The following is a 13,870-nucleotide window of genomic DNA, read 5'->3' on the forward strand; positions in this document are numbered from 1 at the left end:
GCCCTTGTAATAATGGTCTTCTCTCAGTCCCCAAAAAAGTCTTTCTTGATCTATTTATTGGTTATATTTAAGATTGTTGACTACCCTCTCCTTCAGGATACTCTGAGTTAGCTTGACTATTCTTGGTTTTTCTCCTACTTGCCTGGGTGCTCCTTTTTAATCTTTTACCAGTCATATCTTAACTTCCAAAGTTCTACATTGGACCCTCTTCTCTTGTCCTTCCCTTTCCCTTCTCTCCAGCTCTCTACTGAGGTCCTTTCTCGACCTAAACTGCCTAGCCTTCCACCATTACTACAGAGAATGCAACTATGATGGGCTAATATGCTATTAGAATGCCAGACATAAGTCTGCCCAAAATACTATTTTATGGAGAACTCACACATGGCAAGTGCTCACAAGGGGGTCAGAAGAAGAAGCAATACTGGGACACCCTGAAGGCCTCACTGAAGAACTTTAGAACTGACTACAGCTTGGGAGACACTGGCACAGGACCACCTAACATGGCGTACCCTCAACAGAGAGGGGGTTGCACTCTATGAGGAAGGCAGAATGGAAGCAACTGAAAGGAAATGTGACATCTCTAAGTTTAGAGTACCCACCCCAGGTGTTCACATAGACTATCTGTGCCCAATTTGTGGTAGGGCATTCTAAGCTCATATTGGACTGATCAACCAGTCAGACACACTGTAATTTGTCTCAAACACAGTGTTGTCATTTTGATCTTCTTTGATAATGAAGGACAAGAACCAACCAAGAACCACGTAACCTCATCAAATCCCAAGATCTCATTGCTTTATCTATTATTTCTATAATACATGACTTGTAGGTCTATCTATCCAGCTCCAGTTTCCCACCTGAGTTTCCTATATCACATATTGCCTATTTGGCATTTCAAATCAGATGATCCAAATACACCTCAAAATGAACATGTTGGAAAGCACTACCACCATTTCACTTTCTGAGATTTGTAACCTTAACACTGTCTTGAACTCATTTGTTGTTCTTCACTCATATAGCCAAGTAATAGTCAAATTTTGCTATTTTTATTCCAATTTCAATCTTTCTCTCCACTCACACAGCTACCACCTTATTCAAGCTCTCATCATTTCTTGTTGCCTAAGGTTCTCCTTGCTTCAAGTCTCTCCCCACTCCTAAACTGCCATCTAATTTTCCTTAAGCAGATTTCACTGTGACTCCTCAACCAATTCTAGTGGCTTTTTTAAGAGTCTCTAGGATCAAATATAAACCCATACATATAAAACTCTAATACAACCTGGTCCCAATTTGTTTTTCCAGTCTCAGTGAAAAGTACCTCCTTCATTTTGCAATTAAGTCAATCTGACCCCTTCCTCATAAATGCTCTCGTTCCCCTGCCTTTATGCTAGCTGTGCCTTTAAGATGGTGCTCAAAAAAATTTTTTAAGATGTAACTCAAGCACCATCTTCTTCATGAAGCATTTCTTCCCAAGAGCCAGTATCTTCCTTCCTAAATTACTCTGAATGTTTTTATTTATTCATTTATAGATAAATACTCCTGAGATTGAGCATTCTCTCTCTCTCCAAACACACATTTATATGAATGTATATATTGGACAAACATATGCACATGCATACACAGCCTGTCTCATTAAAATGTAATCTAACTGGGAGTAGGGTTGTTTCATTCTTTATACTTTCATTCCCAGTGCATGGATACAGTGCTTGGCACATAATAAACCAACATACTTCATTGATATTTTCTCATATTTATTCTTTTGTTCCCAGTTGATGAAGTTGTAAGATTATGCAGTGGAAAACTTAATGGTGAGTGAAAATAGACTCCAGCATATTGCCAATGAAGAAATATACTGAAAGAGAAGCCATATTGGAGAATACATATATGGTCAAAAGAGAATATGGCAAGAGGGAGAGATAACTGATCGTCAGCCATTATATTACACTAGTACCATTCAACATCAAGAGATCTGGCTAGGAATTGGTGGTGTGTGTGTCTGCCACTGAAGAAACTGAGGTTAGTAGATTGCTTAAGTTGATGAGTTCTGAACTGAGGTGTGCTAAGATTACCAATTATCCTCCCTAAGTACAATACCAGTACAATTCCTTACTCACTTCTCTGGACAGGGGAACCAGGATACCCATGGAGGGATGAACTGGCTCAAGCTGGAAGCTCAAAGCTCTTGTGCTGATCTGTAGTAGGGCTGGGCCTATGAGTAGCTACTGCACTTCCAGGCTGGGTAACATTGGAAGACTAAGACACCCTTCCTTCCCACCCCACCAAAGAGAGATTTTGATGGTTCCTAATATATTTACCAAATCGTAAGAGTTTAGAGTGTGAAGGGGGATTTCAGAAAACACTATTTTAACCTGTTCAAAAAAAAAAAGAATCCCTGCTATAACACCTTTAACAGATAGTTGTCCAGTCTATTTGATGAGGTCCATCACCTTAAGAGCAACTATCATCTTTCTCCACACACACACACACACACACACACACACACACACACAAGAAATCTATGTTGGAATAATTTTAATTGTCAATAAATTCCACTCCTTCCCCATTTCAAGTCTAAATGTGTCTCTGCAATTTCTACTCACTATTTCTGCCAGTTGGATTCAAAGAGAACATATCTAATGCCCCTTCCACAGGAATTAGCCTTCAAATAACTGAAATATCATGTTCTAAACTCTTCATCTCCTAATTCACCTAAGCTAATTTTTATATGGCATAAGCCCCTTAACTATCCTGATCATCCTTTGTTTACTCTTCAGCTTATCAATTTTTTTCTAATCTATGGTACCCATAATTGAACATATTACTCTAGGTAGACTATGATTTTGGCAAAATATTTCTGAAAATTATGCCTCAATTCTGACCCAAGATCATATTCACGTTTTTGGATGCCATTATCACATTACAAGATAAATATTAAGCTTGTAGTTCACTAAAACTCACAGCTCTTTTTCAAGTCAAATTTGGTCTAATCATGTCCTGTCCATCTTGCATTTATGAAAGCATTTTTTTTGTGTTGAAATAGTTAGCCTAGTCAATTCCATCTCATTAGATTTGGCCAAAACCACCAAGGATTTTGGATCTTAATTGTAATGTAATCCCATGTGTTAACTGTCTTTTTCAGTTTTGTATTATCTGAAAATTTGGTGAACATGCTATCAAAACTTTCATTTAAGTTAGGGATAAAAAATTAAGTGAATGTGAAGAACAAAAGATAAATTCCAGGGACACTCTACCAAGGACTTCCTTCCAAGAAGACATCAAAGCATTAAAGAGTACTTTGTGCATAGCCATTCCACTAGTTCTCAATCACCCAACTGTATCATTGTCCATCTTGCATCTCTTCAGTTTTATTACAGGAATAGCATGAAGAGGGAAGTAGTAAGAAAGCACCTAGATGTTGTATTTGCCTTTAAGTCATTTGGTCCAGATAAACTATTTCCTACAATACTGAGTCATTGTCAGGGATCTCTGTCATATTATGAATAAAAGGAAAGGTGCCATAGGAGTAGAACACAAATACTGGAACAATTTCCAAAAGTCTGTCTTCAAATTTAATAGACCTGTAAGTTTCAGTTTGGCAAAATTCAAGGAAGGATTATTACCAGAGATAGCTAGTGAACATCTGGGAAAAGAAAAAAGCATCATCAACAGCCACCTGGTAGATCCTCTGTGAAGGAGTTATGGAATGAAGACAAGTACTTAGAATGAAAAGGTGAGGACAGGTCGTGATTTGCATGGTTAGAAAGCATATCTCCGTAAAGTCATAGATCCAAGGAGCTATATAAGAATGGATTACTGAATAATCAGATCATTTCCTCCTAACCTAGAATCACTAAATCTGAACTAAATAGACAAAACTAGTTAATAGTTCAGAATTTTTATGTAAGATAGTGCTCAAAGGAAAAGTATGTTGTTACATATTGTGGCAGTAACAGGGCTTTGCCTGATCTACATATGAGCACAAACTTCAAGTTCTGTGGCATTTACCCCATCTCTCTCTCTCTCTCTCTCTCTCTCTATATATATATATACATATTTATATATATGTATATTTATATTATTATTATTATTTTAGGTTTTTGCAAGGCAAATGGGGTTAAGTGGCTTGCCCAAGGCCACAAAGCTAGGTAATTATTAAGTGTCTGAGGCCGGATTTGAACTCAGGTACTCCTGACTCCAAGGCTGGCGCTCTATCCATTGCACCACCTAGCAGCCCCTACCCCATCACTATATATGGAGTTGGCATGTCAATATTAAACTTTTATTATGTGCCAGCTACTGTGTTAATTTCTGGTGATACAAAGGTAAAAGCCATTCTCTGCTTTTTCCAGGAGTTCACAATCTAAAGGGGAGACAGCCCGCAAAATAACTGTGTACAGACAATTTGTGAACGGGATGAACCGGCCGTAACCAAGTTAAGGAGGTGGGATGTTGGCTGGTCTCCAAGGAAGTCAGGAGGCAGAAGTGAAGAGGGAGAGAATTCCAGGTAAGAGGGGCAGTCTGTGAAAATCTCTGAAAAAAGACTGCACTTTATCAACAACTCCATTTAGTATTTGTTTAAAACTAAGGGTAAAAATATGTTAAGCCTCTGTCACATGCAGCTCACGTATTTTCAGCAACGCAAGTGTGGATACTTTTTTTTGAAGTCAAAAATAAACAAGTAAATACAAACAAATAACAAAAAATGGAATGCCACCCCCCCAGCTCCAGCGGGACAATGAAAGGAATGGAGTCATCCGGGCCAAGGCTACACCCGGAGCCCCAATTTGCCCTTTCTGCTTGCCAGAGGGGCCTGCAGGGTGGCGCCCAGCCCGAGGGCCGGCGGCGGAGTGGGTAGAAGTGGGCAGGCGGGTGCGGGGGCCGCCCCCCGCCCCGGCTGTGAGGGCAGGCAGGGAAGAGCCGTCTCCTCCCCCACGCCAGGGGCCTCCATCTCCCGCCCAGTCTCCCGTCCGGTGAGCGCCGGCCTCCTCCGCCCGGAGGGCCCCGGGCTCAGGCGAGGCCGGTGGCCGGTCGCGGTCGGAGGCAGGGAGGCAGGGAGGCACAGCCTCCGCCCTCCCGGAGGAAGGGCAGGTCGGGGGCCCGCCGGCCGGCCGGCCCTGCCCCGAGGCCGCACTCACCCAACACGAGCCGGGCGACGTCCGAGGGCAGCAGCATGATGGGGCTTCGGCGGGGCTCGGAGAGCCGGGGCGCGTCTCAGAAGCCTCGCGCGGAGCCACTCCAAGAGCGCATCTCTCGGTCCCAGCGGCGGCGTCAGCTGCGGCACCGAACCGAGGCCACCCGTCCCGCCCCCTGCTTGCACCGCAGCCAATCGCTCGCGGGGAGGAAGAAAGGCGCGGAGACGCGCCCCGCCCCGACTCCGGGGGAGACGGGCATCATTTCCGCTCAGGGAGAAGGAAGGCGGGACGGGAAGTGGGGAGTGGGCGGGCATACGCCTGCGCACTGCATCGAAACGAAGGGCTTGAGGATGGAGGTCCTATTAGCAAACAGCTGCCTAGGCGGATGGGGAGGGGACGCGGGGGACGCTGGCAGTGCGCCTGCGCAGAGGGAGTCGCGGAGGCTGCGCTCTCCCTAGATTCTCCCGCCATGGTAGGAGGCTGCGCGCTGCTGGGCGGCCGAATCCGGAAGTGAGCTGTAGCGGGAGCGTGGAGAGCCGCCCGCCCGTGGCGAGAAGAGGCTGCTCGGAGAGGGCGGATCCTCGCGGCCTTCCCGCCGGAGGCTGCCGGCTTCGGACCCCTGCGGTAGGGGGCGAGGGAGAGCGCGTCCCGCTCCTGGGGGGTCTGGGGGGTTCTGCTTCGGGATTCGCCCCCTTCCCCGGGCCCGCTCACGGCCCTCTGCCCCCCCCCGGAGGGCTTTGAACCCCGGGGGGAGGGGCCGCTCCCCCGCCCTCTGACCCGCCCCCCCACTTTTGGCGGCTTCCTGTCCCCTGAGCCCGTGCGGCGCCGCGCATCCCCGTTCCCGAGGCGCCCTGGCTGAAGCCGGGCACCCCGAGGGCATCCCCGCGGCCCCCTTCTCCCGGCACGGGCTGCAGCGGGTTGTGCAGGCGCCGGGCACCCTGAGCGAGCTGCCAAGGAGCCCGGCATGGCATCGTGGACACGCGGAGGCCCGGCCACTGGACGCGGCTGTGGCATGGCCGGGATTCAGCATAATTATGACACAAACACGTAATGTAAATACGATAATGGCCTATGTATAAAGACATTTGTAATAATTCTCATCATATATTATCATTAGGGTAAACACTTGAAAATTATTTTTTTGTTTGACCTGGCAACAGTCCTAGGAGGAACTATTATTATCCCCATTTTATGGATGACAGAACAGGTGAAGTGACTTGCTTAGGGTCACAGTGTCTCAGTTCTTCCTACCTACAGACGCAGTGTGCTACACCCTACTACTGAATAGGAAGGACTACTTAGGTGTCAGGTTTGCGCTCCTTTTGTAGTGGGTCAGGATTCCCATGCCAAGACCCACAGTCTTTTTTTTTTTAGATTTTTCAAGGCAATGGGGTTAAGTGGCTTGCCCAAGGCCACACAAGGTAATTATTAAGTGTCTGAGGTTGGATTTGAACCTACATACTCCTGACTCCAAGACTAGCCGCCCCCTTTTTTTTTATTAAGGGTTTTTGCAAGGCAATGGGGTTAAGTGGCTTGCCCAAGGCCACACAGCTAGGTAATTATTAAGTGTCTGAAGTCAAATTTGAACTCAGGTACTCCTGATTCCAGGGCTGGCACTCTATCCACTGCACCACCTAGCTGCCCCCAACACTGTCTTGTGCCTGTTCACTTTTTGCCACTAGGAAACTAGCTCTGTTTTCTAGAGCTAAATCTCAGCATGTAAGCTGTTCCCTGAGCTGGGCATAACAGTAGTCCGTTGCACTCATCTGGTTGAACTCAACCACAGCAAAATCCTAGAATTGTTTCATACCAGCACCAGTTGGTCTCTGGGCTTGGACAAGCACCTGTAGTGTTCTAGTCATAAATCCTGCTGTGAATCAAATTGTCTCACTGTTGCTGTTACCCATCCTTACCCAAACTAAAGAAGGCCCCTTCTACTGGAGACTGGTTCCCCCTCCTCGCCCCCCCCCCATATAGGTCAGGTTTCCCATCTGAAGTGGAGTAGAGAAAGCTTTTTGCTTATAACCAATATTAGTTCTTTGGTTAACAGCTATTGCAGAACTGCTGTGGCTCTTTCATCATTTGATCAGGATTGACAAGTCTTATTTTTTATACTAAGATATCTTCATATATTTGCACTTATTCAGGAATTTTAAACCAAAATTCTTAAGTTCATCTCTACTTTTTTAGTAATTGAATAAAAATGCATTCATTATGTTCATTACATGCCAAGCAGTATGCTAATTCCTAGGGATTGAGTTGCAAAAGTGGGACAACTCTTATCCTTTTGGAGCTTATGGTCTAATAGAGGAATTGTCATGTATTAGGAAGTGGTGACCAGAAAAGGGTAAAGTCAAAGGAGCGTAGAACTTTAGGGCAATTGTAAGTAGTTCTGATAGGATTACTCCCCCCCCCAATAGAAGTGAAAATGAATGGAGGAGGGGGAGACAGGGAAGTAGTATGAGGGAAGAGTGCATTTGACAAAAAAGTGTCTTAATGGAGTGACTGGGACCTGCTTGATGTAATGACCTCTCATTAATCAACAGAACTTAAGGGATGGAACCTGGGCTTCATTGTGATTGGATTTCTATCAGATCAGAACTGCATACCCTTCGATTTTGGGTTTACTTAATATGAATCACAAAGAATTTAACATTTAGGATTTGAAGATTTACTAAGCTTTTTTCCTAGACCTTTTTACCAGCCTAGATAATGCCATGATCATTAACTCCATTTTTTGAATGGGAAACTAAAGCTCAGAAGTCACATAACTGTTTAGTGGTAGGTATGGGATTTTAATTCATTTCTTCAGCTTTCAATTTTTTTATTATAAGAAGAAATAGGTAAAAAAGCATGGGCAGCTGAAAAAATAACAAAACTTTACAGTAGTGGAAGAGCTATTATGTAGAGATTAAATTTATTTTTAGTATTAACTAATAATTCACAGTATGTAGTCCTTATAAGGAAAGAACGCTATAGACCTCAAAACAACCCTGTAAGGCAGATAGTGGAAGTATCGTCCTTATTTTATAAATAATACAACATGGGATTGAGGAGGGATGATTTGCATATGGTCCATCAATTTGTAGAACTAGGCACTTGACTGCTGAGAATGCAGAGAATTACACAAACTCTGCCCTCAAAGAGCTTATATTCATGAGTGATCTAGCCTTTGGGGTGAATGCAAAGGGGAAAACTAAAATGAATGGGTGGGAAGTTAGATTTCTTGGCCTGATATGAGGAAGAATTTCTAAGCATTGTCAGAAGGCTTTATAGAAAAAATGAGTTTTGAGGTAGAGCCTGAAAGATGACAAGATTTGCATAGGTAGAGAGAGTAGGTATGAAGACCTTAATGCATGATGCTTGCTCACTTTCTGCCTCTCCCACTTTTTCTTCCTTCCTTCCTTCCTTCCTTCCTTCCTTCCTTCCTTCCTTCCTCCCCTTTCCTTTCCCTGTCCCTCTGTATGGTCATATTATTGTAAGTGGAAACCACATACTTTGCAAAAATATTGCTCAGGGGAAAGAGGAAGGAAACTGGACTGGGTTCAAATCTCACTTCAGCTAGTTTTTATTCACACAATTACAGTTACAAGGCACCCTTTTGGTCATGTATTCTTTTTTTTTAGGGATAAAAATGTTTATGTATTGTTGTGGTTAGCAGAAGCTAAGGGAAAAAAGAATACAGGTAGTTTGGGAAAGTTAGAAGACACTGATACACTAAGGGGATGAGCAGGAGCCGTAATGGAATAAACAGCATAAAGAAATGTATAGGAGCATGAGAGGTCGTTTGGGGTATCAGACTCCTCCAGAGCCTGCTGACTTCCCTTAGGAAGATGAGCCATCAGGGTATTAACAGTAAGGGTCAGGAGAGCTAATTTGGGGATGATGCTCTCAAAGGAGCTTCCAAAAGGAAGCCAAGCAACTGAACTCAAGAGAGGGTGAATTTTTAAAGGGGTAGGAAGATGAGGCAATTAGGCATGCATTGGTGGGGGGCAGTAACTCAGGGACTTAATCTTTTCAGGTAAGACCAGGGATCCATTGTTTTTGTTGATAAGGCTAGGGCAGTTTATGGTGCTGTGGATAGAGCACTGGTCTTGGAGTCAGGCAGATAGGAGTTCTAATCTAGCCTCAGAAGCTTGCCACTTAGCTGTGTGACCTTGGCAAATCATTTAACCCTGATTGCCTCACATCCAGGGCCATCTCTAGTCATCTTGATTCATATCTGTCCACTGGACCCACATGGCTCTGGAGGAAAAATTGAACCTGGCGCCTTAGTATAGCACCCTCATTCAAATTCAAATCATGTGCTTGTCATGGCATCATTTCCCTTATGTTGTGGATTTCTTCTGAAAATGAAGGAAAAATATTATTATGATGGAACTTATCTTGGATTTATCAAGTCCTTGTCAGGAAGAGGCAAGGTCCTTTCCTAAGAGTTCATTGACCTCATTGGAGAATGGGATGGGGGTTCAGTGTTAATATAAGATACGTGGCAGAGGGAACATTAATTATAGAACATATTTTTCTGTCCAATATTTCCCCACTCAAAACAAATTGGGACCAAATTCATCTGGGAGTTGAGATGAAGGTCTATGCTTCTGAAGCTGCTTCCAGCTGAAAAGGAATGTAGACCTGCCTAGCACATCCCATTTGAGGAGGAAATGGAGGTGCATCCAGAAATCAAATGAAACAACATCCAAATCAGTAGTTGGAGAGGCACAGCTTCCAATCTGGAGGAAATGAATTTTTTTTTTTTTGGAAATAAATCTTATAAGAAGATTAACCAAACAGGGGCCAAAAGGGTTTTAAAAAATGATTAGGATTGAGATAAGTATAGGGGTTACTAAGGGAGGGATCAGGGGAAGAATAGCAATGCAGGGAAATAAAAGGAATTAAAAACCATATACTCCATGATCCCAACAAAGATTGGGGCTTTTTGATAATTGAAACAGTGTATCTAAGTATCCTGTAGCAGTTCCCCAATCCAGGTCTTTTCAGTATGAAGGGGATCATTAGCAGGGCATGATGTGGTTTGCACCTTATATTTTCCATTGCCTAAGCTGTTCTAATTGTGGGGTTGGGTTTTACCATAAAAGGGGGGAAAAAAAGCTAAGACATGATTATAACATCAAAAATAGTCTGATGATTTAATCCGTGTGTGTGTGTGTAGGACGATCAAACATCCTTAAATTTCACTTCAAATAAGACCAAAATAGATTTAATTATACCTGAATCTTTCCCAAATATTATAGAAGTTCAATTTATAATTTCAGTTATTTAGTATTATTTTTGCATAAGAGCAATTTAAGTGACTGATAGCAAAAGGAAGTTTGATTTACTTGAAACTCTTAACATCTCATCTTCACATGGTGCCCTCTATTTTTGGTTCCTTAAAACACTAAAATTCCTTGTCTCCACATGGGGACTTATATTTTTCCCAAAGATTTTTAAACTACAAGATATTCTGAAGTGAATATAAAATTTTACAGTCTTAAAATTTTTTAATTTTATATACTAATAAAACTCCATATTCTACTTGTTTCACTAAATCCCAATTTCTTCCAAACCCAGGAGAATTTTCTTGTCAAAGAGCTCTAATTCCCCCCACTTCTAGGAAACACACAGTGGCATATACTACTGTAGAAACACCTAAAATGGTACTTCTGACCACCCCGAGGAACCCATAAAATTACAAAATGTCTGCCTAATTAATGTGGCTTTTCCAAATTAAATAAATTTGACTACATCTCTTTTTTTGTGGTCATAGGATAAGGTCAGACATCCAAGAGGTAGAGGAGAACTGGAGAGTGGGAGTGTAGGGTGGGGTAGAGCCACTCTTGAACCAGGAGAATGGAGTGGGAGGGGGAGATTGAGCTATGAGTCTTAACTAATTCACAACCCATCCCTCTCAGAACCCTGGATTGCACAGGACCCAGGCCTGAGGGGGGAACAAGGGAGAGTACACAATACAGATCAAAACACAGAGCAGCCTAGACCTGCTAACAGTACAACAGAGACACAACAGATAGCAGAACTGGCTAATCAAATAACAGGCAAGCTGAGGGGCTGAACCAACTAATCAAGATGATAATATCAGAGAGACACAAGAGTGCTAGTCTAGGCTTTAGATCTTGCAGCCTAGAGGACCAGACAAAAGGAATGTAAGCTGTCCATTTTCTTAAAGTCCTAAAGACCCAAGTTTTAGATTGACTCATAATGTTACAGTCACAGAAGTTGCAAGCCTTAGAAAGGAAAAGATATGGGTTAGACATGAGTGGTGGAGACCTCCTGTAACATACAGTGCAAGTTATATTCAACTTAGATCAATGTATACCATGGAAACAATCTAAAGACTAACAGACTACCTTCTGTGGGGAGTGGGGGGAGGGAAGCTAGATTAGGGGAAAAAATGTAAAATTCAAAATAAATAAATTAAAAAAAAACATACAGTGCAAGCTCACCACTAAACATAGAACTTGTCTTTCCAATCAGAGAAGGCTGACTGACAATGAGGCATCTCTCAGAGAGATCAGCCCCTCATCCTGAGAGAGATCTCCAGAAAGTCTGCAACATGAAATGCCTTTCCCCAAGTTTTCCCAGCACACAGTAGGGAGGACAAAAACTACAAAAGCTTTAAGGCAACGCTCCCAGAAGAATGTGAACTCAGCCAGGACTTAAACCTGGTGAAGGATGGTTTAAAAATAAAGACAACAAGAAATGGCTTACCTAAAGAAGCAAGTCTTCCAGAGTCAGAGCCGTTGTTTTCCCTATTTTGGGGCACCAAAAATGTTGCTGGAAAATGTGTCCAGCTAAAAGTTTCAGGGGTTTGAGCAAATGTAAAAGAATTCGCTTTTTCACTTTAAATAACAATTCTGACCCAGAAGAATTTAGGGATTAAAGAATATAGGCAATTGGAAGTCACTGATCCATTAAGGGTGGTAGCTGTAGCAGTAGGGGAATAAGCAGCACAAAAGAGGTATAGCGTCAGGAGAGTTTATTTGGGATAATGCTTCCCAGGAAAGGTTAGCTTCCTAGAGGAAGACAAGCCTTGGTCATGTACTATTAATGAAAAATTTCTCTGCTACAACTAGCACAATCTAGTCTTTTACTTCCTGGGAACAAAGGAAACTATTACCTCTCTAGTCACCCAATTCTATTTCCTGATATCAGTTATTGTTATGAAGATTTTCCTTACATTGAGTTGATATCTGCTTGTCTGAGACCAAGCAAGTTGAATTAGTCCTTCAAATATCTATACCCAGCTATCATGCTGTATCCTTCCCCTCACCCCATCCCTTCATATCCAAGTTTCATGTGCCCTTATCCAGTAACTGAAGATTACTCTTAATCCCCAGAGGAGACAGATAGTGAAGTAGTCCAGATCTCCATTTTGGCACCTTAATAAATGCTTATTGATTGATTTATAATCTAAATCATTGTTAAAAATAGTTTTTATTAGAGGGCCAAGGATTATCATATCTTAGTAGGCATGCTCTTTCAACTTTATATATAACCTTTAATGACTGCTCTTTGAGTCAGCTGATTTAATTTATTATCTCACCTTGCCTTTAAACCCTTGCTCTCCATTTCATCCACAAGAAAGCATGAGAGAAATAGACAAGTCATTTAACTTTCCAGAGATGCACTGTTTACTGTATAAGTGAAATATTCCCGGTAAAACCTTCTCAGGGTTAATATTCCTAGTGAAGCACTCTCAGGGTTAAGAAATAATAAGAAAAATAAACTTTTATTATTGGACTATTCCTTGAAAGACCTTGCATTCCAGAAAAGAACTCATGAGCCACCTGCTTTATGATAAGACTCATTTTGCAAACTGTGAGGACAGTCTAACCATAGACATTACTTCATTAAGATAGTGATGAAGGTCTCAAGTTACCTCACTATCTGGTGGGAAAAATATTACGAAAGCATTTCATTCTTTTCTCGATGCTGTTGCTGGGATAGATTTTCCTCAAATAAGATACTACCTCTGGAGACCCAGCCAGTGGGTTAAAGGAGAAGGTGGTTAAGGAAAGTGGACCTGCCTTGGAACCTATATAATCTTGCTTGATTATCCTTTAGGTGCAGCTCTTTATGAGTTTGCCCTTCTCTCAACTAAAGCAAATAAAAATTTTCTTTTGCTCAGTCCAGGCCCTGAAAATTTTGTTTAGTGTATTTTTATCACACACACGTGTCAGAAAAAAAGACTTTAATGAAACAGCCCTTGTTCTCATTATGTGGTTTATTCTTCACCTTATTCCCTCATATCTACTAAACCTTTTTTCCACTCTCCTGAAGCATTTCAATTTCTTAATCCTTTTAGTATGTTCTAGGCTGTCATTCCTACTTTGATTTCACTTTCCTTTGTCTCCATTTTCAACCCAGATATTAACTATTTCAACTCTGGACTATCTTGTCACATTGTCATATCTCTACTTTCTCTTGCCAAAGTTCAGTCTACCTCCACTAGTATGATTCTATGGTACTAACAAAGTGGAAATTTTTAGATGCAATAAGAGTAAACTAGTGCAATTTTATGCTTAAATTTTGTTTTGATTTATAGCATTACCTTTTTTCCTCTTATAGATCTCTGTTGTATGGATCGATAATTTGAACATGAGCCTTGATTTACATGATTTACTGGTTTGCTGTCGTCAACTTGAAAATGACAGAGCTGCGGAACGAAGGGTAGTGACTTGATGTCAATTTACACATTGTCCTTAGAACAAAGATATAAATTAATA

The 13,870-nt window shown here is 42.1% G+C and overlaps 2 protein-coding genes across 14 annotated transcripts in view; one reads left to right on the forward strand and one right to left on the reverse strand.

Annotated features, from left to right (window-relative positions):
* The window catches only part of NPAT (nuclear protein, coactivator of histone transcription), a 51,937-nt gene extending 46,549 nt beyond the window's left edge, over nt 1–5,388 (reverse strand). The window contains 3 exon segments of the mRNA XM_074216615.1: nt 5,130–5,180; nt 5,183–5,280; nt 5,282–5,388. Of these exon segments, the coding sequence (XP_074072716.1) occupies nt 5,130–5,180; nt 5,183–5,280; nt 5,282–5,388 (256 nt within the window).
* Nucleotides 5,389–5,644: 256 nt separating this feature from the next.
* ATM (ATM serine/threonine kinase) overlaps nt 5,645–13,870 on the forward strand; it is a 133,531-nt gene continuing 125,305 nt past the window's right edge. For 7 of the 13 annotated variants that reach the window (XR_012474363.1, XM_074216623.1, XM_074216624.1 and 4 more), the window contains exons 1-2: nt 6,109–6,178; nt 13,713–13,814. Coding sequence is in view for 12 of the 13 variants with exons in the window: in XM_074216623.1 (XP_074072724.1) it covers nt 6,161–6,178; nt 13,713–13,814 (120 nt within the window). In the remaining variant the exon portion in view is untranslated. Of the gene's footprint in view, nt 5,751–6,103; nt 6,179–13,712; nt 13,815–13,870 lie in introns of those variants that run through there. The other 6 variants (XM_074216620.1, XM_074216617.1, XM_074216621.1 and 3 more) reach the window with 3 other exon arrangements.

The sequence above is a fragment of the Macrotis lagotis genome, chromosome 1, assembly GCF_037893015.1.
Source record: "Macrotis lagotis isolate mMagLag1 chromosome 1, bilby.v1.9.chrom.fasta, whole genome shotgun sequence".
Lineage (NCBI taxonomy): Eukaryota > Metazoa > Chordata > Mammalia > Peramelemorphia > Peramelidae > Macrotis > Macrotis lagotis.